At 38.7% G+C, this 23,053-nt stretch overlaps 1 protein-coding gene across 1 annotated transcript in view; it reads left to right on the top strand.

Annotated features, from left to right (window-relative positions):
• LOC129548372 (glycerophosphodiester phosphodiesterase 6-like) overlaps window positions 1–23,053 on the top strand; it is a 102,857-nt gene that overhangs the window by 75,089 nt on the left and 4,715 nt on the right. The window contains exons 13-15 of the mRNA XM_055414899.2: window positions 6,701–6,848; window positions 15,181–15,263; window positions 16,022–16,074. Coding sequence (XP_055270874.2) covers window positions 6,701–6,848; window positions 15,181–15,263; window positions 16,022–16,074 — 284 coding nt within the window. The remainder of the gene's footprint in view (window positions 1–6,700; window positions 6,849–15,180; window positions 15,264–16,021; window positions 16,075–23,053) is intronic.

Here is a 23,053-nt window from a genome sequence, read left to right as displayed (position 1 = left end):
CATACAGCATTGATTTACTATCTCATGACTTTATTTTACCTTGGTGGAATCCCTTAAATTTTTCTTACAGGGTCAGTCTAGTGGCCATGAATTCCCTCAGCTTTCATTTGGGAATGTCTTAATTTCCACCTCTTATTGAGTCCAAGCTCATACTTCTCACTCCACCTCAAGTCAGTAAATTGAGACGGTTTGTTGGGGCAAGTATTAACAACTTTGTTAAGAAAACTGGCAGACTGGAAGATGTCTAGTATCTCACAGAAACATCTCACCAACTTAGAACTTAGTCTTCATTTATACTACAAGTGGAGGGGTTGTGGTTGGTTGGTGCAAACTTCTTGGTGTATGAATCCTCTGTTCTTGCAGGTGTCCATGTAGTTCAGATCATGATTTCCTTGGGGCTGGGGGTAAAGAGCTCTGTCTCTTTTTTGGAGGGGGCATTTCATGAATGCCATCTATAGTCTTAAAGCATGTTCTGGTAGGATTCTGATGTCAAGCTGTTCTGGCAAAAATTTTATTTGAGCATTTCATATACAAAGGAAATCTCAACTCAAAAGGATTGGTTACTCTGGCATATATATAAGAAGCTGTATTTCAGGATGAGGTCCCTTAGCTGGCATTCTGGAGTTTGTAAGAAGGAATGATTCTGTACTTCTTTAGAGACCTTTGTGACTGAGATGGATGGAAATGTTTTCTGTGCCACCCCGGTTTTTACCATAGAGGCACCCTTTATGGGTACCATAGGCACCCTTGTCTATCAGAAAGTCAATCAGATCATTCCCCACTGTCAGTTTTACCTTGGGCTCCTGTGGGTGCCTCAAGTCCAAGAGAGAATCTGAGCCTTTTCATTCATCACCATCTCTTTCTGCCGTGTGAAACGTTCCTATATTTCTTTGTTTTGTTTTTTAGTGTTTTAGCCCAGGGCAATCACTTTTTCCACTGTCCTTCCTCCTTACAGTAAGTGTATTGTTCCTTCCTCAGTTGTGGCTTACCTCTATTCAGGTTACTTGTCTTCTGGGAATCAAATGCTGCTGCCAGAAAGGTGGCATTCTTTTTGCATCTTCTTATTTCTGTTATGTTTCCTGTTGTTGAATACTTTAAAAGCAGCATCAACCAGCTGAGAAGGGTTCATTCCAAATGCTTCATCTAATGTCTGCAGTTTTCTCATATTTACATTTCTAGCACTTTTAGAGACCCCAGGATCTGCTGTGGGCTTGATAAATTCATTGAAAAAATTCAGAGGAGTCTTTGTTTTTTACTGAATTAAAAATAATTTATTAGAACCAGCCTGCTGCTGGCTGTTTGCATTTAGGCCCTCACAGGATAATGGCATAGGGGAAATTGGCTTGAGCAGGGAGTGGCTCCTGGTCCAAACTTGGTGTCCTAACAGGTCTAAGATGGCAATACCAGACTAGGTCTCTGTGCTCTGGGACCTAATACAGGATTTTCTAATTGATTCCTATAAGATGTGGGAGCCAGTTTGAACATTTCCTGAGCCCCAGCATTGGGAACTGGCTCTGGCGTTATAGGAAAGTAATGAAATAATAAGACATAGATATTTTCACATAGCAGCCAGAGTGGCTGGCACAGGTGGCTCAGGCAGAGGGGTGAAGGTTTTAAACAACATATCCTCACTCTAGTTCCCTTTCTTCTTTAATTTTCCCTGATGTAATAGCACAAATATTTGCACATAAGGCATTTCATCATTCTTCCCCATAGTCTTTACAGAATAGCTCTAATCGCAAAGTTGTATAGTCTTCTTGAGTGTTTTACTATAAAATCAAAAATAGCAATTGATCTTCTCTTAACCATTTTGCCTTGGCATAAACCTATCAGCCGAATTCTGGGCTGAGGCTTTCAATTTTAAGAACAAAGTGGGAATTTTCTCTTCTCTTTAGGAATGTCCCACTCTCAGACACAAGCAGATAAGTTTTTGTGTGTGTTCCTTTCTTCCATTTGACATCAGTGAAAGTTTTAAATATCACAGATTGATTTGACTGTAAATGAAGAAATGGTTCCAAAACAAAGTGAAACAAAAGCTCAAAGACAAACAGAGAATTCTAAATAAACCGTTAAGTTTGGTCTTGGGGTTTTAGGAACTTCTTGGTATCCTTTGTTGTTGCACCTGTCCACATAGGTCACATCACAATGTTCCTGAAGACCTCCGACAAGATAAGTGCTATTCTGTGTTCCACAATCTCCGTGTAAATGGAAAAGTGTTATACTTTAATAAGTCATAGCCTTGAGAATGAACTGTGCTATATATATCAGGCCATAGGCAACATTCTTGCCTTGTCACCAGAGCAATAGAGTATGCAATTTAACTTGCATATTAGAATAAACAGATCTAATATGGAGTCAGATTTGTTTTTTCCTCTAACACCCCTTATTTTAAAAGACAGGCTTTGCTGGATATGTGTCTTGGTTGACAGACTTTTAACACTTAGACTATGTGGATCCACTACCTTCTGTCTTCCAAAATTTCTGATGAGAAATCTGCTCAGGATGTTATTGAGGATCCTTGTATGTAACAAGGTACTTTCAAGAGTCTTTTCTTTGCCTTTGGCTTTTGAAAGTTTGATTATAATATGTCATAGAGTGGATCTCTTTGAGTTCATCTTGGTGTACCCTAGATACACCTAGGTTCAAATGTTTCATCAGAGCACAGTGAGGAGGATACTGACCTTTTGGCCCATCTTGGCTTCCATAAACTGTGTGCAAGCTGCTCCAGGAACATGGGCACAGCTGCCTGTGATAGGGCTGAGAATGCAGAGTGGACAGTTGGTACTGTGCTAAATACTGAAATTGACCAAAGTTAACCTTAACTTATAAAACTTCCCTGGAAGTTGCAAGACTTCAATAGACCCCATAGAGCCAAAGCAGTTACATTTGGTAGATTTTGCCAGTGCAATTATTGTTTAGATGGGGGCAGGTTCCTGGTGCTTCTTTTTCTGCCATCTTCCCCAAACTGCCTGCTGTGAATATAAGTTGTTACCTCTGTGGGATAAATGCCCAAGAATGCAATTACTGGGGTATGATAGTTTGACAAGTTTTATAAGGAAGTTTTATATAGTTTATGAGAAACTGCCAAACATTTTCAGAGGGACTATACAATTTTATGTTCCTACCAGCAATGTATGATGATTCAGAGGTTCTCCATCCTTGCTAGTTTAGGGCATTGTGATTTATTTTTAAATGTAGTCATTCTGTTATGTGTGTAGTGATATCTCATTGTGGTTTTAATTTTCATTTCCTGGTGAGTAATGATATTGAACATCTTCTCATGTGCTAAGTTGCCATAGTCTATCCTCTTCAGCAAAATGTCTTATCATACCATTCCTAACTGAACTGCTTGATTTTTTGCTGTTAAATTTTGAGAGTTCTTTGTGTGAGTTAGTTCTTTGTTGGATATTTGGTTGGCAAATATTTTGTCTCGGTCTGTTTCAGGAGTGTACCATCCCCTTAACAGAGTCTTCCACAAAGCAAAAGTCTAAACATTTTGATTAGGTTTACCTTTTCAATTTTCTCTTTTATGAGTCATGCTTTTATTGTCAAGTCTAAGAGCTCTTTGTCTAACCCTAGATCTCAGAGATTTCTGTTTTTTTCCCAAAAGTTTTATGGTTTTACATCATGTGCTTAACTCTGTGATCCCTCTTTAGTCAGTTTTTATATGAATTATGTGGTGTGGGTCAAAGTTTTCTGTTGTTTTTTTGCCTTTGACTATAAAATTGCTCTTGCACCATTTGTTGAAAAAATCTTTTTATATCATTGATTTAATTTTGCACCTTTAACAATTATCATTTGACGTGTTTGTGTGGGTCTGTTTATGACTTTTAAATTGTTCAGTTCCTCAGTGTGTCCAACTCTTTGTGATTTTAAATTATGTTCCACTAATCTCTGTTTCTTCTCTAAGACCACATTATTTTGATTACTGTAGCTATATAGTATACTTTGGCCACCTCATGTGAAGAGTTGACTCACTGGAAAAGAGTCTGATGCTGGGAGGGACTGGGGGCAGGAGGAGACGGGGACGACAGAGAATGAGATGGCTGGATGGCATCACCGACTCAATGGACATGAGTTTCAGTGAACTCCGGGAGTTGGTGATGGACAGGGAGGCCTGGCAGGCTGTGATTCATGGGGTCGCAAAGAGTCGGACACGACTGAGCGACTGAACTGAACTGAATATTGGGTAGACTGATTCTTTGTCACTTTATTCTTTTTTAGTATCATTTTAGTTAATTTTGGGCTGTGCCTTACTATATACATTTCAGAATCAGCTGGGCTAATTGTCCAAAAATCCTTTCTGGTATTTTCATAGGAATTGCATTAAGCTTGCAGATCACTGTGAGAATTGACATCTTTACAATGTTGAGTCTTCCGATTCATAAACACATATGTCTCTTCACTTTTTAAATCATCTTTGATGACTTTCATCAGTTCTTTGTAGTTTATGGCTTAGAGGTTTTGTTAAGTTAGTACCTAAGTATTTACTTTTCTTTGGAGTAATTGTTTATGGTATTGTTTCAATTTCTATATAGAAATGGAATGGTTTTGTGTATTGGTTTCAAAAAGTTTTAAAAAGTAGGTTTTTATTAGTATTTCCTTATTTCTATTAAAAAATCTTTTAGGTGATCTGTAGAATTGTCTTAGAGATAATCCCAACATACTTGGTAACTAATTGCAAGCACTCCTGCAAATGTAGTAGTATGATTTTTTTAATCTTACAATTTATACACTGAACTTAAGAACCTGCCAAGCTAGTATATGACAAAACTGCATTTACACCCAGGCTTGTACAGAGCTGTTTCCAATATACTGTGCCATGTCAGGGTTAAAACAAAAATTTTTGAAGGGATTTATATAGTATATTTTGTGAGAAATTTTCTCTGAAGATGATAACTTGATTAGAATTACTAGATGTTCTTCTACTTATTTTCTTTCCATATCTATAGATACTGTGTGCATATCTACTGACATTTAGTGCACATGGAAATTTGGGTTCCATTTCTCCTACTCAGTGCTTTTGAAAAAATTTGAAATGTGAATATTTACCAGATAGGTATTCATTTATTTATTCCTTCAGTTAACTATTTATGAAGCAGGTACTGACTATATGGAAATGAATAAGACAGAATCTCTGCTTTAATATGCTTACAGTCAAGTAAAGAAGACTGATAGGAAAGCAGGTAGAGAGTTGTACGTTCTCTGAGGGAAGTAAATATATTTGCTTCACAGTAGTATGTGGAGCTCACTCATACCAGCTCATTGGAGCCAAAGAGGTTTGCAAACCTGTTTTAACAGTGGTGGTTGAAATTGGGCTAAGGCTTCCCAGGTGGTACTAGTGGTAAAAATCCAGCCTACCAATGCAGAAGATGTAAGAGGTGTGGGTTCAATCCCTGGGTTGAGAAGATCCCCTGGAGGAGGGCATGGAAACTCCATTATTCTTGCCTGGAGAATCCCATGGTCAGAGGAGCCTGGTGGGTTCCAGTCCGTAGGGTCACAAAGAGTAGGACACAACTGAAGTGACTTAGCATGCACTCATACATAGGAATGTTTTGCTGAGTAATACTCCACTGTGTATATGTACCACAGCTTTCTTATCCATTCGTCTGCAGATGGACACCTAGGTGGCTTCCATGTCCTGGCTATTATAAACAGTGCTGTGATGAACACTGGAGTACTGCTCAGCAATTAAAAAGAATACATTTGAATCAGTTCTAATGAGGTGGATGAAACTGGAGCCTGTTATACAGAGTGAAATAAGCCAGAAAGAAAAACACCAATACAGTATACTAATGCATATATATTGAGTTTAGAAAGATGGTAATGATAACCCTGTATACGAGACAACTAATCTTTGAATGTATAGGCATAAAGTTGTTTCTATTATTTATATTCTTAAGACTTCAATGAGTAATTCCCATTTTGAGTATTGTTTATTTGCAAGATTTTTCTTGTTGATTATTGTTACCTGATGTTTCCCTTTTTAGAGAAGCTTTTTAAGGCAGCTTTGACTCTGTTGAGCCTCTCAATTTTATCTTTATTTTTATTGCATTAATACCTGTTATGTATTAGTTGCTTTCTTTTCTTTATGATTATTCTGTTTATTTTGCTAACTTCTTAAACTGGCTGTATACTGGTATACTCATTGCTTTTCCTTTTTATGTAAAGTCTACTACGTTTAAGGCCTCAGTGGATAATGTTTTCCATTCCTTTAGGTTTTAAGACTTTGTATTTTTGTTATCTTTCTGTAATGATGTTGTTTATAAATGTCACGTACTCAGTGAGTGATATAAACACATTGTAAATTTCAGTTTTCTAATAAAAAATTTTTGAAAAAAGGAATGTTTATACCATGAAAATTGGCTAATTCTAGTAGGGCTTTCCTTCCTCCCATTTTCCCTCCATCTTTTACTCACTCTGTACCCCACTTCCTTCCTTCCTTCCTCTTTTCTTCCTTTCTTTCTTTTCCCCTTAGGACACGCATACTATTGTTGATTGAGGAGGAAAGGTATTAAATGCAGTTCTATGTCTCACTGTAACATGAGCTCATTCTACGTGTCATGTCATAAGTCGTCCCATGGCCAACTAATTCTGGTGATTTAAGCTACAGTCTTTCACAAATATTGTGGCTGTTTACCTTTTAGATGATAAAAATAAGATTAAATCTAAATCTCCTGTGGGTTCCTTTTCTTCCCAGAGAGTATAAAGCAGCTAACATCAGCATCAACTTATACCTCGTCAATGAACCTTGGCTCTTCTCATTGGTCTGGTGCCACAGTATTCACTCTGTGACCACAGACAACATTGAAGTCCTGAATGAGATGGATCACCCTTACTACTTCATGGTGAGCTGGTTGTTCAGATTATTCTTCCTAGACTGATACAATTGGAGTCTCTGTCCCCCATCTACTCCTACATTGCCCACTGTGTAGTCCCCAGGGTAGCTACTTAAGAGCAGAAACAATATGTGACATTGGAGATATGGCATTGTTCCTCACCCAGATCCTTCTGATATTCTCAGGGAGAAATTACTTTTGGTATAAATAGTTGGCTGTTTATTGAATCCCCACAATGTGGCTTTCTTGGATACTGTAATTCAACCCTCTGAGCTAGCCACTAGGAGTAATGCACAGGGAATCTGAAGTTCGAAGCTTCACATGATGCAGGATTCACAATGTCTGACTCCAGTGTGTTGATACTGCATCCCCACCTGTAAGCAGAGCAACAGTGACAGTGACTTGAGGAGTGGGAATTCAAGTGTACTTGAATTCCAAAGTGAGAACTGTGGGTCCTGACCAAAATGCTTTTGAGAAGGAGTGTGAGTGTCCATCACCTAGCTTGATTTCCCCTTCTGTTCTGCTTCTGCTTATGATCAGAGGCATGGGCAGCTGAACACCTGAGTTACACTTCCAACTGAATCCCATCACTTATTATCTATGAAGGGAACCCCAGTTTACAAATTAACTGCTACAGAGCCCATTTTTATTACCAGTGTGTAAATAGGATGACTGCACCAGACACAATAGGCAACCACAGAAAACAGCTTAATTTCTCTTTTCTGACTTTTTAAACTGCTCTGTGAGCTAGGCTTTTCCTTACCCTGAATGAGATTTCTCTCAGATCCCATAGTTTTTCTAGTCATTCTTAGATAGTCTTTCAATGTACTGTTTAGTCACCAAAAAGCCTCAATTCAGGATCAAAATGTGTAGTTCAGAATATTTAACTCAAACTCTAAACTGCCTTGAAAATGAAAGCTTTGGGCAGAGAAACCTAAATGAGAAGACTGAATATTTTTTGTTGCCTTCTCCATACTTCAAGCCTTACTGGCCCCCTTTTTTTTATTCTGACTTGTTCAGGGTCAGGAGCAGGTACAAGGTAGTTAGGGCAAAGGACACAGTCTTGTAGGGCTGGTATTTCATTGAGGCCCTCTGGTGGCAGTGTAAAATTGCCTACCTCTTCTTTCTTGATGGCTTGGGGAGGTTTCTACAGATGATCCTCAAGGAAACCTAGGATGGCAGGTCCCTTGCCTCTTCACTTGTCTTTCCCCATATTGTCCCTCTTCTTGTATGTACTATATACTTTTCTAATGTTTTGATTTTTAAAATTGCAGTGTAAACTTGTTCATTATATAAAATTCAGTTATTACAAAAATGTAAATTAGAAAGCAGTGCACCCTTCCTAGTCTTATCCCCTAAATCAGTAATGGCTCAAAATTTTCCCTTCAGATATATTAAATAAAACTTTTTACTTCAATACTTGGATTGATAATATTTAAATTTATAATAAATTCATGTGTTTCAAAATCAAAGAGTGTAAAAGGATGTAAGTAAATAACTTCTATCTAAAAGAAGAACATTTAAAAGACTGAAGGTAACTTTGGTTAAGGAGGAGGGACCAGCATCCCAAAGGCTTTCCTAAGCAGCCCATATTCTGTGTCAGAATATGCAGACTCAGATCTTGGCTCTACCACTTATTGTGTTAACTCTCGGAAATGTTATCTAACCTGCTGGGCCTCAGATTGTTTATTTGTAAATTGGAGATAAAACTAGTACAATAGAAGCAGTTTTATCCAACACACATGGGTCTGCTTAGTGGTCTGTTTGTTGAAAAAGTTAGAACAGGACATAGGGAAATAAGTTATATATAGTCTATTACCATTTTATTATGTTTAAAAAGCATACCTAATATTTAGTGGCTTAAAATTAACAAATATTTGTCACATTCCATATGATGGCTGAGTTGTTTCTCCAGCCTGAGACAGCTTGACTGGACTAGGCAGTCTAGGATGGCCTCATCCACATGTCTAGGGTTTTACTTGGGATGACTGTGGTTTCTTCATTTGGTCACTCATCCTCAAGGAGGCCAACTTGTGCATGTTCACCTGCTGGCACTGGATTTCTAGCAGCAACAGAGGTCAAGCACCAGTGCACATGCTTTCTTAAGGATCTCCCAGTGTGATGTTTGTAAATGTACCACTGGCCAAAGAAAATCACACGGTTAAGTTCAGATTCAAGGTGGGTCGGGGGAAAAATAGACTTTACCTCTTAATGGAAAGTGACAGTGCAGTCACATTTCATTTAGGCCTGCATTTTGAGTCAAATAATGTGGCCATTTTTATAAACAATCTACCACAAAAACAAACTCAGAATGGATTAAAGATGTAAGACCAGATACTTTAAAACTCTTAGAGGGAAGCATACAACACTCTACCCTGTAGGACTCTCATTCAGATTCATTGGAGAAATCAAAAGCTTTATAGAAAAGCAAAAACTAAGAGAATTCAGCACCAGCAGACCAACACTGCAACAAATACTAAAGGAACTTCTCTAAGCAGAAATGAAAAAGCCACTCACCGGTAAAGGCAAACATACAGTAAAGATAGGAAATCATCTGTGCACCAAAATATGACATGAAAACCATCGACTTAACTGTGAGGAGAGCACAAATGGAGGATATTGGAAATGCGTGTGAAATTAAAAGACCTTAAAACAATCTTGTTTGTATATAGACTGCTATGTCAAAACCCCATGGTTACTACAAGCCAAAAATCTACAGTACACACACACACACAAAAGAGAAAAAGAATCCAAACACAACACTAAAGTTAGTCATTAAATCACAGGAGAAAAAAAAAGAAGTAAAAAGATCTGTAAAAACAAACCCCAAACAATTAAGAAAATTGTAATAGGAAAATACATATCCATAATTACCTTAAATGTAAATGGATTAAATACTCTTATCAAAAGACACACACTGGCTGAATGGATACTAAAATAAGGCCCATATGTATGATGTTTATACGAAACCCACTTCAGACCCAGGGCTGTATATAAACTGAAAGTGAAGGGATGAAAAAGATATTCCATCTAAATGGAAATCAAAAGAAAATTGGAGTAGCAATACTCAGACAAAATAGACTTTATAAAATAGAGACCGTTATAAGGGACAAAGAAGGATACTACATAACAATCAAAGGAACAATCCAAGAAGAAGGTAAAACAATTGTAAATATATATGCACCCAAATATAAGCACTGTAATACATAAGGCAAACAATAGCAACCATAAAGTGAGAAATTGACAGGAATGCAATAATAGTGCGGGACTTTAATATTTCACTTACACCAATGGACTGATCTTCCTGACAGAAAAATTGATAAGGAAACACAAGCCTTAAATTACACATTAGACCAGATATTAACTAATATTTATAGAGCATTCCATCCCAATATAACACAATATACATTGTCCTTAAGTGCACATGGAACATTCTCCAGGACTGACCATATGCTGGGCCACAAAGTGAGTCTTAGTAAATTTAAGGATATTGAAGTTATATCAAGTATCTTTTCTGATCACAATACTATGATACTAGAAATCAGCTACAAGGGAAAAAATGTAAAAAGCCAAAAACACATGGAGGCTAAACAATATGTTACTAAACAACCAATAGATCACTAAAGAAGTGAAAGAAGTAAAAAGATACCTAGAGGAAAATGAAAATGAAAATACAATGATCCAAAACCTATGTGACATAGCAAAAGCAGTTCTAAGAGGCAAGTTCATAGCAATACAATCTTACCTCAGGAAATAAGAAAAATGACAAATAAATTAGCATTACATCTAAAGCAAGTAGAGAAAGAGGAACAAAGAAAACCCAGAGTTAGCAGAAGGAAAGAAATCATAAGATCAGAGCAGAAATAAATGATAAAGAGATGAAGAAAATGATATGAGCAATCAATGAAAAATAAAAGCTGTTTTTCTCTTTAAAAGATAAAATTTATAAACCTTTACCCAGATTCATCAAGCAAGAGGGGAGGGGGCACAATCAATAAAATTAGAAATGAAAAAGTAGAAGTTACAACTAACACCAAAGAAATACAAAGGATCATGAGAGACTAACACAGGCAACTGCATGCCAATAAATTGGACAACCTGAAAGAAATGGACAGATTCTTAGCAAGGTATGATCTCTCAAGACTGAACCAGGAAGAAATAGAAAATATGAACATACCAATCACAAGCACTGAAACTGTGATTAAATGTTCCTAACAGGCAAATTCTACTAAACATTTAGAGAAGATTTACCACATGTTCTGAAACTTCCAAAAAAATTGCAGAGGAAGGAAAACTCCCTAACTCATTCTATGAGGCTACCATCACCCTGATACTAAAACCAAAGATATCACAAAAAAAGAAAATTACAGGCCAGTATCACTGATGAACATAGACACAAAAGTCCTCAACAAAATACTAGCAAACTGAATCCAACAACACATTAAAAGGATCATACACCATTATCCAGTGGGATTTATCCCAGGGATGCAGGAATTTATCAATATATACAAATCAATCAGTGTAATACACCACATCAACAAACTGAAAAATAAAAACCATATGATAATCTCAACAGATGCAGAAAAACTTTTGACAAAATTCAGCACCTGTTTATGATAAAAACTTTCCAGAAAATGGGCATAGAGAGAACATACTTCAACAAAATAAAGGCAATATTTGAAAAACCTACAAATATCAGAAATCAACACTGAAAAACTGAAAACATTTCCTTTAAAGTTAGGAATAAGACAAGGATGTCCATTCTCACCACTTTTATTCAGCATAGTTTTTGGAAGTCCTACCTATGGCAATCAGAGAAGAAAAAGAAATAAAGGGAATCCAGACTTGAAGAACTTAAACTATCACTGTTTGTAAATGACATGATATTATACATAGAAAATCCTAAAGATACTCCCAGAAAACCACTAGAGCTCATCAATGAATTTGGTAAAGTTGCAGGTTACAAAGTTAATATACAGAAGTCTCTTGCATTCCTATACACTAACAGCAAAAGGTCCAAAAGAGAAATTCAAGAAACAATTCCCTTTACCATTGCATCAAAATAATAGAATACCTAAGAATAAACCTTCCAAAGGAGACAAATGAATCAAGATTGCTGGGAGAAATATAAATAACCTCAGATATGCAGATGACACCACCCTTATGGCAGAAAGTGAAGAGGAAATAAAGAGTCTCTTGATGAAAGTGAAAGAGGAGAGTGAAAAAGTTGGCTTAAAGCTCAACATTCAGAAAACTAAGATCATGGCATCTGGTCGCATCACTTCATGGGAAATAGATGGGGAAACAGTGGAAACAGTGTCAGACTTTATTTTTTGGGGCTCCAAAATCACTGCGGATGCTGATTGCAGCTATGAAATTAAAAGACGCTTACTCCTTGGAAGGAAAGTTATAACCAACCTAGATAGCATATTAAAAAGCAGAGACATTACTTTGCCAACAAAGGTTCATCTAGTCAAGGCTGTGGTTTTTCCCGTGGTCATGTATGGATGTGAGAGTTGGACTGTGAAGAGAGATGAGTGCCAAAGAATTGATGCTTTTGAACTGTGGTGTTGGATAAGACTCTTGAGAGTCCCTTGGACTGCAAGGAGATCCAACCAGTCCATTCTAAAGGAGATCAATCCTGGATGGTCATTGGAAGGACTGATGCTAAAGCTGAAACTGCAATACTTTGGCCACCTCATGGGACGAGTGGACTCACTGGAAAAGACTCTGATGCTGGGAGGGATTGAGGGCAGGAGGAGAAGGGGACGACAGAGAATGAGACGGCTGGATGGCATCACTGACTTGATGGAGGTGAGTTTGAGTGAACTCTGGGAGTTGGTGATGGACAGGTAGGCCTGGCGTGCTGTGATTCATGGGGTTGCAAAGAGTCGGACATGACTGAGCGAATGAACTGAACTGAAGTGAAGGAGACAAAAAAACCTGTACTCCAAAAACTGTACAATATGGATGAGAAAATCAAAGAAGACACAAATGGATAGAAAGATACGCCATATTCATGGATTGAAAGAATCGGTATCATTGGAACAGCTATACTAACTAAGGCAATCTACAGATTCAGTGCAATCCCTATCAAATTATCATTGACATTTTTCACAGAACTAGAACAGAAAATCTTAAAAATTTTATGGATACAAAAAGTATCTTGAATAGCCAAGAAATATTGAGAAAGAAAAATGGAACTGGAAGGATCAGGATCCCTGACTTTGGTCTATATTAAAAAGGTACAGTCATCAAAACAGTATGATAGTGGCACAAGGATAGAATTATAGTTAAATGGGACAGGATTAGTTCAGTTCAGTTGCTCAGTTGTGTCCGACTCTTTGCAACCCCATGAATCACAGCATGCCAGGCCTCCCTGTCCATCACCAACTCCCGGAGTTCACTCAAACTCATGTCCATAGAGTCGGTGATGCCATCCAGCCATCTCATTCTCTGTCATCCCCTTCTCCTCCCACCCCCAATCCCTCCTAGCATCAGAGTCTTTTCCAGTGAGTCAACTCGTCGCATGAGGTGGCCAAAGTATTGGAGTTTCAGCTTTAGCATCAGTCCGGCCCCAAAATAAATCCATGCACCTGTGGCCAATCAATAGATGACAAAGGAGGTAAGACTATACAATGGAGAAAAGACAATTTCTTCAATAAATGAGGCTTGGAAAACTGGACACCATCATGTTAAGAAAAAAATGAAACTAGATGATTCACCTTTTGACATAGCCTCAAAGTCTTTCTTTTGACAGCATTCAGCAGACTGACTCTTGTATTCTCTCACTTATATGTGCTTCCCAGTGCACCAGCTGTGACTTCTAAGTTTAGTTTCCTTGATGTACAAGAACTTCAGTTCATTTGGAGAAAGCAGAATCTGCAGATTTTTATAATCCTCCCACCCCTAAGTTGCAGTTTATTTTTTAAAAACCTCTTCTGTCATCATCGAGTTTTTCAAAGCATTGACTTTCTTTTTTTTTGGAAAATGTACTTTTTAAACTGATTATATAGATTTAATATAACATTAATTAAACTCCTTCCCAGGTGGTTCAGTGGTAAAGAATCTGCCTGCCAGTTCAGAAGACACAAGTTGGATCTCTGGATTGGGAAGATCTCTTGGAGAAGGAAATGGCAACCAACTCCAGTATTGTTGCCTGGGAAATCCCAAGGATGGAGGAGCCTGGGGGGCTGCAGTGCATGGGGTTACAAAAAAGTCAGACATGACGTAGTGACTAAAACAATGACAATAATTACACTGTACACTTATAAAAAGTATAGGTGTTCTAAGTCATATGGACCATAAGAACAACTGATTCTTAGTGACTATACAGCTGATCTGGTGGGCAGCCTGTAGCAGGCCAAGGCATCAGTCAGTCAGTTGCCTATTGGGGATTAGGAGCCTTGGATCAGTAGAAGTTGGTTAAGAGATTTTATTATTCCTGCCTTATAGGTCTATTGTGAGAATTAGCTGTGAAAATATACCTCACATGCATAGAATACTACCTTAGCTCCTATAAATGCTCATTAATGTTAATTGTTGTTCTCATCATTAACTTGATCATTCATATTATTCAAGCAAGGACATTGAATTAGGATGGAAATGACATAAGAAAGATAAAAATGCCAGACCTAGTACCATCAAGTAATATTGGAGATGGAAAAATGAAGGTAGAAAGGGAGGATCAAGCCAGGGAATTAAAAAATTTATTTAGTAGAACCTAAATAATGGAGCTGTGAAATGGGTGATGTAGGCAAGAAGCCTAGAGAAGTGGGCGTGTTAGTTAAGAATGATAATTTCAACATTTTTATTTGAAGCATGATGATTTAGAAGAATGATTCATAAATGCTGGTTCACAGATTGTTTGTTTCTGGGGAGCTTGTTAAAGATGAGAAATTCTGATTCCTGAGTCGCTAATGAGGCCCAGGAAGCTGTATTACGAAAGGCTGCAGCTCAGGTAGATTTGGATGCACGGCCAGGTTTGGGAACCTGTGCCATGAGCACATAGAGCACTGGAGGTCAAGGAACTTGGGCTGCAGTCCTGGGTCCAGAGAAGACTTGCTCTGTGACATCTCTGCGACTCCCTCTGACCTCTGTTGAGGGTCCAGGGAAATGATGTGTGTGAAGTGTTTTAGTCTTTGTAGAGCCCTTGGCCCATGTAAGGGGGGATTGTTATGTTAGCAGCAGGTATTCTCTGTGTTTGACTTCAATCCCGGCAATCAAGGTTCCTCCTCCTGCTCTGCCCCTCTCCATTCCCACTCAAGCAAGGGACTTGAGCTACATGATCTACAATCTTCTCTAACTGTAAATGCCTATAACTGTGTTTTCTATTTTGCAGACACCAAATTTCTATCTGTTCTTGTGGATTTTCATGGATATTCTTTCTGCAGTTTTCATTGTTTCCATATTTCATTTTCATTTGTAAGTATGCATCTGTAATTTTGTATAATTTTTTCCCAAAATCAGGTATAAATGGTTTTGTACTTTGTGAAATTTGTGAAAAAAGTTACACTCTGTAAAGTGACAAATCCTCAGGGAGACAGGGTTTTATCTTCCAAACCTCCTGTTTCTTCTCATGCTGCCTGCAGCTCCACATACCCTTTTTACCTCCTCAATGTGAGACCATATTCTAAGGATAAGGACTCTCACTAAAGCCTAATTAAAGTTTTTTACTACATATCCCTTGTGGATCAGTTGGGAAAGGACAAGAGTTGAAGGTTGTTCAGAACAAGTGTCCTACCTTCCACAGCATGGGACACAGCAGGGTGCTGTGTAAAGAGAAAGCTCACCTCCAGGAAGCCAGGGTTTTAGTCCTGGTTTTTCCTGTAGTTGCTGGGTGACCCTGGGAAAATCACTGCCACTTTCCAGACCATAGTCTTTTTTATCTTCCCAATCAAATGACATTTGAGAATTTTTGAGGGGAAAAATGCATCAAGATTGTAAGGTTCAGGATGGGAGAGGGAACGTCTGGTTGAAGAATTTTAGCTAGAAGAAACCATGGTCTTTAGATCTCATCATGCCCATCATTTCCTCATTTGAGTTATCCTTTAAAGGAGGAAATTTCATACCCTCTGCCCAAGGTTCCATTTGACTGGTAATGTTCTTTTCTGGCCACTGCTTGTGTTATTATTGCTTTGGAAGAGGTCTGTGAGGCTCATGGACATGCTGCTTCCTTCTAGGTGGAGAGAGAGCGAGAGTGAAAAAATTCGCCAGGGTATCACCAGTTACACAGGTAAAGTCAGAGGCCTACCCCACTCTCATCTCTTCATCCCTCCCCATTACCTCCATGAGGCAGGGCTTGCCTTTAATATTTCTGACAAGAGTTGAAGGAGTCTAAACTTACAAGTGGGAACCACTGAGAAGCTGGGCAAAAACAGGCTGTGCACAGACTCTGTGAGGCCCTTGACATCAGAATACATTGTGGACTTTATCCTCTAAACAGTGAGACTCCTTGGAAGATTTTGAACAGGGTTGTATATTGGCTTGCTTTGTCATATATTCATTCATCACACAGTTATAGAATACCGACTTTGTGCCAGGCAGTGTGAGACTGAAGTACCTGAAAGCTTTGTATATGGAGGGTGTCTCGAGAACAGAGGCTCTGGTCCACAGAGAGCGGTGAGGAAGCAGGAAAAGGTATAGCAGAAGTTGACATCTTTGGTTCAGCCATCTAGTTCCGGGACAGAGAAGCTGACATGCTCCTCAGGGCTGAATGTGCTTTATGTGGCTTCAGTTGTGATGTATGTTGGAAGATGGAAGGAGAAAATTGCCAAGATTCTGGAATGCTGGACTAGAGTCTAGACTCTGCATATAAACATCAGGAAATGGCAAGTAAGTTTCAGACAAGGGAGCAGCATGCTTAGACACTTGTGTAAAGGGATAGAATAGCAGAATAACTTTTTAATCAGCAGAATGACTCAGGGCTGAGTAAGTGGGATAGGTCCAGTAAGGAAAGGGAAGTTAGAGTTTATTATTCAGGAGGTCGTGGGGATAATCACACAGTGAGTTACTGCCTTCGGAAGCCAGTGCAATGTTAAAGGGAAAACCAGTTAGGAGGCAGAAGACTGTACAGTACATGATGAAGTTTCCTCCCATTGCTCTTGGAGTCTTTAAGTAAAGTTGATACAGTCAAAAATGATTAATTAATTTCTTGTGAACAGTTGTGAAGATGTTGAGATACTTTGTATCAGCTATCAGTCTTCAACACATACATTACTTAGACTTTCAGGAATGTATCCGCAGTTCAGTTCAGTTCAGTTCAGTTGCTCAGTAATGTCCGACTCTTTCATGTCCGACTCTTTGCAACCCCATGAACCTCAACATGCCAGGCCTCCCTGTCTATCACCAACTCCTGGAGTCCACCCAAACCCATGTCCATCGAGTCGGTGATGCCATCCAACCCTCTCATCCTCTGTCGTCCCCTTCTCCTCCTGCCCTCAATCTTTCCCAGCATCAAGGACAATGAAAAAGTAAGAAATTTGAAGGGTAATGGTCTTTTGTATTGTAAAACTGAAGGTTTAAATCAAGTCACTCAAATTTATTAAGATATAGAGTAATCGCCAGTGACTCTGAATTTTATGGATTTTAAAATGGTCACTCTGCAGGCTGTTAAGGAGACTGAAGTCTGTGTTCCAGCTGCCTTATGATATTCAGAAGTTATATCAGTAAACTAGGGCTTCCAAAATAAAATACCATAGACTGGGTGCCTTAAACAACAAAAGTTGATTTTTCTTACATTTCTGGAGGCTGGAGGTGCAGGATCAATGTGTCAGCAGGTTTGGTTTCTTCTGAGGCCTCTCTAATTGACTTGCTGGTAGACTCCTTGTTGCTGTGTCATCACATAGCCCTTCGTCTGTGCACACACAAACCCCTGATGTCCTCTGTGTCTCCAAGTTTTCTCTTTGATCAGACTGGATCAGGACTCACCATAATGGCTTCATTTTAATCATGTCTTTAAAGGCTCAAGATCTCCTAAATTAGTCCTATATTGAAGTGCTGTGGTTAGGGCTTCAACATATGAGTTTGTGTGGCACACAGTTCAGCTCATAATAGTAATCTAATCAAGAAATAAAAAGAATATGGAATTGGTGTGGAAAGCATGGATGGGATAGAAGTTCTGAAGGAAGGTTCAAAGAACCATTTAAATTTGAATGAAAAAAGGTGGGTATCATGCCTTAGAAAATAACTTGACAACAGCTTCCCATCATATTTAAATGAGAATAAGAAAATAAGGTGAGTAGATAATAAACTAATAATCTTTCATGTTTTTAATTTTTAGTTGCTTGTTTACAGAAACCAATTTTGCCTGATCTAAACAAATATATAGAAAGACCATTTGAGTACCTAAAAGAGACAACCAGAAGGCAAGGGATGAAGTTTAGTATCAGGGAATGAACAAGGATGACTGGAAAGAAGCCATCACTACAGCCTAGAGCCGTCAGTTCAGTTCAGTGGGTCAGTTGTGTCCGACACTTTGCAACCCCATGGGCTGCAGCACGCCAGGCCTCCTGGTCCATCACCAACTCCCAAAGCTTGCTCAAACTCAGGTCCATTGAGTTGGTGATGCCATCCAGCCATCTCATCCTCTGTAGTCCCCTTCTCCTGCCTTCAATCTTTCCCAGCATCAAGGTCTTTTCCAATGAGTCAGTTCTTCACATCAGGTGGCCAACATATTGAAGTTTCAGCTTCAGCATCAGTCCTTCCCATGACAGCCTGAAGCCATGCAGGGTGGGAAGAGCAGGCCTTGCATACTAAGCCTATTGTCACATCTTGCACCATGACTGCCTTTTAGATTGATGTGTACTCCTGCACCTGCTGCTGCTACCTTTAGGATACACACACACACACACACACACACAGACATCTTTAGGATATATTTTTCAGCCCTTCAAAGAAGTTGATCCTTTATCTTTTGTCTTGTATAGTTTCTTATGAAAATTCATCCAAAAAAGAAATCTTCCTTTATTTTAATCATTGTTCCTCTACTTGTAATATGCCCTTTTTAAGGTTGTTTCTTTTATTACTTTTTTCAGTAATTTGATTATGATTTAATTTAGTGTATAGAGATCAAATTGCCAACATCTGCTGGATCATGGAGAAAGCAAGAGAATTCCAGAAAACCATCTATTTCTGCTTCATTGACTATGCCAAAGCCTTTGACTGTGTGGATCACAGTAAACTGTGGAACATTCTGAAAGAGATGGGAATTCCAGACCACCTGACCTGCCTCTTGAGAAACCTGTATGCAGGTCAGGAAGAAACAGTTAGAACTGGACATGGAACAACAGACTGGTTCCAAATAGGAAAAGGAGTATGTCAAGGTTGTATATTGTCACCCTGCTTATTTAACTTATATGCAGAGTACATCATGAGGAACGCTGGGCTGGAAGAAGCACAAGCTGGAATCAAGATTGCTGGGAGAAATAATAATAACCTCAGATATGCAGATTACACCACCCTTATGGCAGAAAGTGAAGAGGAACTAAAAAGCCTCTTGATGAAAGTGAAAGAGGAGAGTGAAAAGGTTGACTTGAAGCTCAACATTCAGAAAACAAAGATCATGGCATCTGGTCGCATCACTTCATGGGAAATAGATGGGGAAACAGTGTCAGACTTTATTTTTTGGGGCTCCCAAAATCACTGCAGATGCTGATTGCAGTCATGAAATTAAAAGAAGCTTACTCCTTGGAAGGAAAGTTATGACCAACCTAGATAGCATATTTAAAAACAGAGACATTACTTTGCCAAAAAAAATCAGTCTAGTCAAGGCTATGGTTTTTCCATTGTCATGTATGGATGTGAGAGTTGGACTGTGAAGAAAGCTGATCACTGAAGAATTGATGCTTTTGAACTGTGGTGCTGGAGAAGACTCTTGAGAGTCCCTTGGACTGCAAGGAAATCCAACCAGTCCATTCTAAAGGAGATCAATCCTGGGTGTTCATTGGAAGGACTGATGCTAAAGCTGAAACTCCAATATTTTGGCCACCTCATGCGACGAGTTGACTCACTGGAAAAGAGTCTGATGCTAGGAGGAATTGGGGGTGGGAGGAGACGGGGACGACAGAGAATGAGATGGCTGGATGGCATCACCGACTCGATGGACATGAGTTTGAGTGAACTCCGGGAGTTGGTGATGGACAGGGAGGCCTGGCATGCTGTGATTCATGGGGTCACAAAGAGTCGGACATGGCTGAGCGAATGAACTGAACTGAACTGATGCTTAGTGTTTGCTGAACTTCTTAGATCAGTAAGAGTATAAATTTTCAGCCTGTATTTTTCAAATATCTTTCTGCCATTACCTTCTTTTTGGGTTTCCAATTACATAGATATTAGATGGTTTCATATTATCTCATAAGTTACCAAGACTGTTTATTTTTATTTTTAGCCTATTTCTATGCTTCTTTTTGGATATATTCTATTAAAGTTTGGGTTGTTTTTGATCACTGTGTAACAAATCACCACAAATCTATCAGTGTAAAGCAACACAAATTTATCATCTCCCGTTTGTGGGCCAGGGGTCCAGGCATGGGTTTTTTAGGTCTACTGCATATCTCACCAGGCTCTCATGAAGGTCTTGGCTTGGGCTGCAGTCTCATCCGAGACTTAAGAGTCCTCTTCCAAGATCATTGATTGTTGGCAGATTTTAGTTCCTTACAGTTGCAAGAACTGAAGTCAGTCTTGTTTTCTTAATCACTCTTGACTGAGGTTTTCTCTGAGATTTAGATATTCCATTCAGGCCTTAGTCATAAGGGTTTCTTACATCATGGCATCTTATTTCTTAACACCCAGTATGAGAATATCTCTTGTAGCAGATGGATTCAGAGAAAGAGAACAAAGGGAAAAAAATAATACACAAAATAAATAGAAAACAAATTGAAATATGATAGTCATAAATTCAACCGTTTTATTAAGGTCAGTTAACATAAATGTACCAAATACTCAAAGCAGTAGTAGAGATTGTAATATTGGATAGAATTAAGCAAGACCCAACCATATGCAGTTCACAAAAGAAATGCTTGAAATATAAAAACACGGATTAATAGTGAAAGGACAGAAAATTAAAACAAAATCAGAATGGAGAAAAATGAAAAAAGATAGGATGTAAAATAATATGCCATACAAACAGAAAGCACGAAAATAATATCTGAAAGATGAACTTCAAAACACGGAGGCTTACTTGAAGCAAAAATTTCTTAAGAAAGAAAATGTCAGTATATCAAGAAGGCCCTATAATTATATAGTTAGTAACAGAGTTTCAAAACACATTAAACAAAAATGGAAAGAAATAGAAAAATCATAGTTAAAGATTTTGACGTTCCTCTCTTAGTACCTGAAAGTACAACTAAATTCATCAAAAAGTAAAATCAGAAAGGATATAGAAGTCTGAACACTTCCAGCAAACCTGACCTAGTTGACAGAAAATATATTCAGCAACTGCAGAATGTACAATATTTTGAAATGTAAATGGTGTGGTTGCAAATTAGACCATATGGCAAGCCATAAAGCAGATCTGGAAGATAGAGCTGATTTGTCCGACAGACGCAAACACACTGACTTATGTAAAATAAGGAGACAGAGGAATATGTTCTAATCAAAAGAACAAGACAAAACCCCAGAAGAGGAACTGAATGAAACAGAGATGAGCAATCTACCTGATAGAGTTAAAAATATGGTCATAAACATAGGCTTATTGAACTTTGGAGAAAAATAGATGGACATAGTGCAAACTTCAACATAAAGTGCAAGAAAGTGCCAAAGAGAAGTAATAACTGAACCAAAAAATACATTAGAAGGGCTCAGCAGCAGAACAGATGAGGTAGTAGAATGAATCAGTGAGCTGGAAGACAAAACAATGGAACTCACCCAAACAGAGTGGCAGAATGAAAAAAGAACTTTAAAAAGGAAAGATAAATTATGGGACTGTTGGGACATCATCCAGCGTAGTAACATTCACATTATAGTGCTCTCAAAGGAAAAGAGAAGGAGAAAATGCCCCCAAAATTAACTGAAGAAACAGTGGCTGAAAATGTCCCTAATCTGGGAAAGGAAAGAGACATTCAGATCCAGAAAGCCCATGGAGTTCCTAATGAGATGATCTCAAAAAGACACAAACCAAGACACATTAAAGTTAAAATGGGAAATTTAAGGATAAAGAGAGAATCCTAAAAGGAGAACACAAAAACCAACTTGTAATCAAGGGAAACAGCATAAGGTCATCAGCAGATTTTTTAGCAGAAACTTTCCAAGCCAGATAGGAAAGGTGTGATATATTAAAAGTGTTGAAAGGAAAAAACTTCCAACCAAGAACTCTCTACCCAGCAAAATTACCATTCAGAATTGAAGCAGATATCAAGGGTTTCCCAGATAAACAAAAGCTAGAAGAGTTCACTACTAGACTAGTTCTACAAGAAATACTAAAGGGAGTTGTTGGAAGCATCAGTTCAGTTCAGTACAGTTCAGTCGCTCAGTCGTGTCTGACTCTCCGCGACTCCATGAATCACAGCACGCCAGGCCTCCCTGTCCATCACCAACTCCCGGAGTTCACTCAAACTCATGTCCACAGAGTCGGTGATGCCATCCAGCCATCTCATTCTCTGTCGTCCCCTTCTCCTCCCGCCCCCAACCCTTCCCAGCATCAGAGTCTTTTCCAGTGAGTCAACTCTTCACATGAGGTGGCCAAAGTATTGCAGTTTCAGCTTTAGCATCAGTCCTTCCAAAGAACACCCAGGATCGATCTCCGTTAGAATGGACTGGTTGGATCTCCTTGCAGTCCAAGGGACTCTCAAGAGTCTTCTCCAACACCACAGTTCAAAAGTATCAATTCTTCAGCGATCAGCTTTCTTCACAGTCCAACTCTCACATCCATACATGACCACAGGAAAAACCATAGCCTTGACTAGACAGACCTTGGTTGGCAAAGTAATGTCTCTGCTTTTTAATATATTATCAAGGTTGATCATAACTTTCCTTCCAAGGAGTAAGCGTCTTTTAATTTCATGGCTGCAATCAGCATCTGCAGTGATTTTGGAGCCCAAAAAGACAAAGTCTGACACTGTTTCCACTGTTTTTCCATCTATTTCCCATGAAGTGATGGGACCAGATGCCATGATCTTTGTTTTCTGAATGTTGAGCTTCAAGCCAACCTTTTCACTCTCCTCTTTCACTTTCATCAAGAGGCTTTTGAGTTCCTCTTCACTTCATGCCATAAGGGT

The sequence above is a fragment of the Moschus berezovskii genome, chromosome 25 (genome assembly GCF_049115385.1).
Source record: "Moschus berezovskii isolate FMDL1 chromosome 25, NW_MosBer_1.0, whole genome shotgun sequence".
In the NCBI taxonomy this organism is placed as follows: Eukaryota; Metazoa; Chordata; class Mammalia; order Artiodactyla; family Moschidae; genus Moschus; species Moschus berezovskii.
This window is presented reverse-complemented; position numbering and strand designations above follow the sequence as displayed.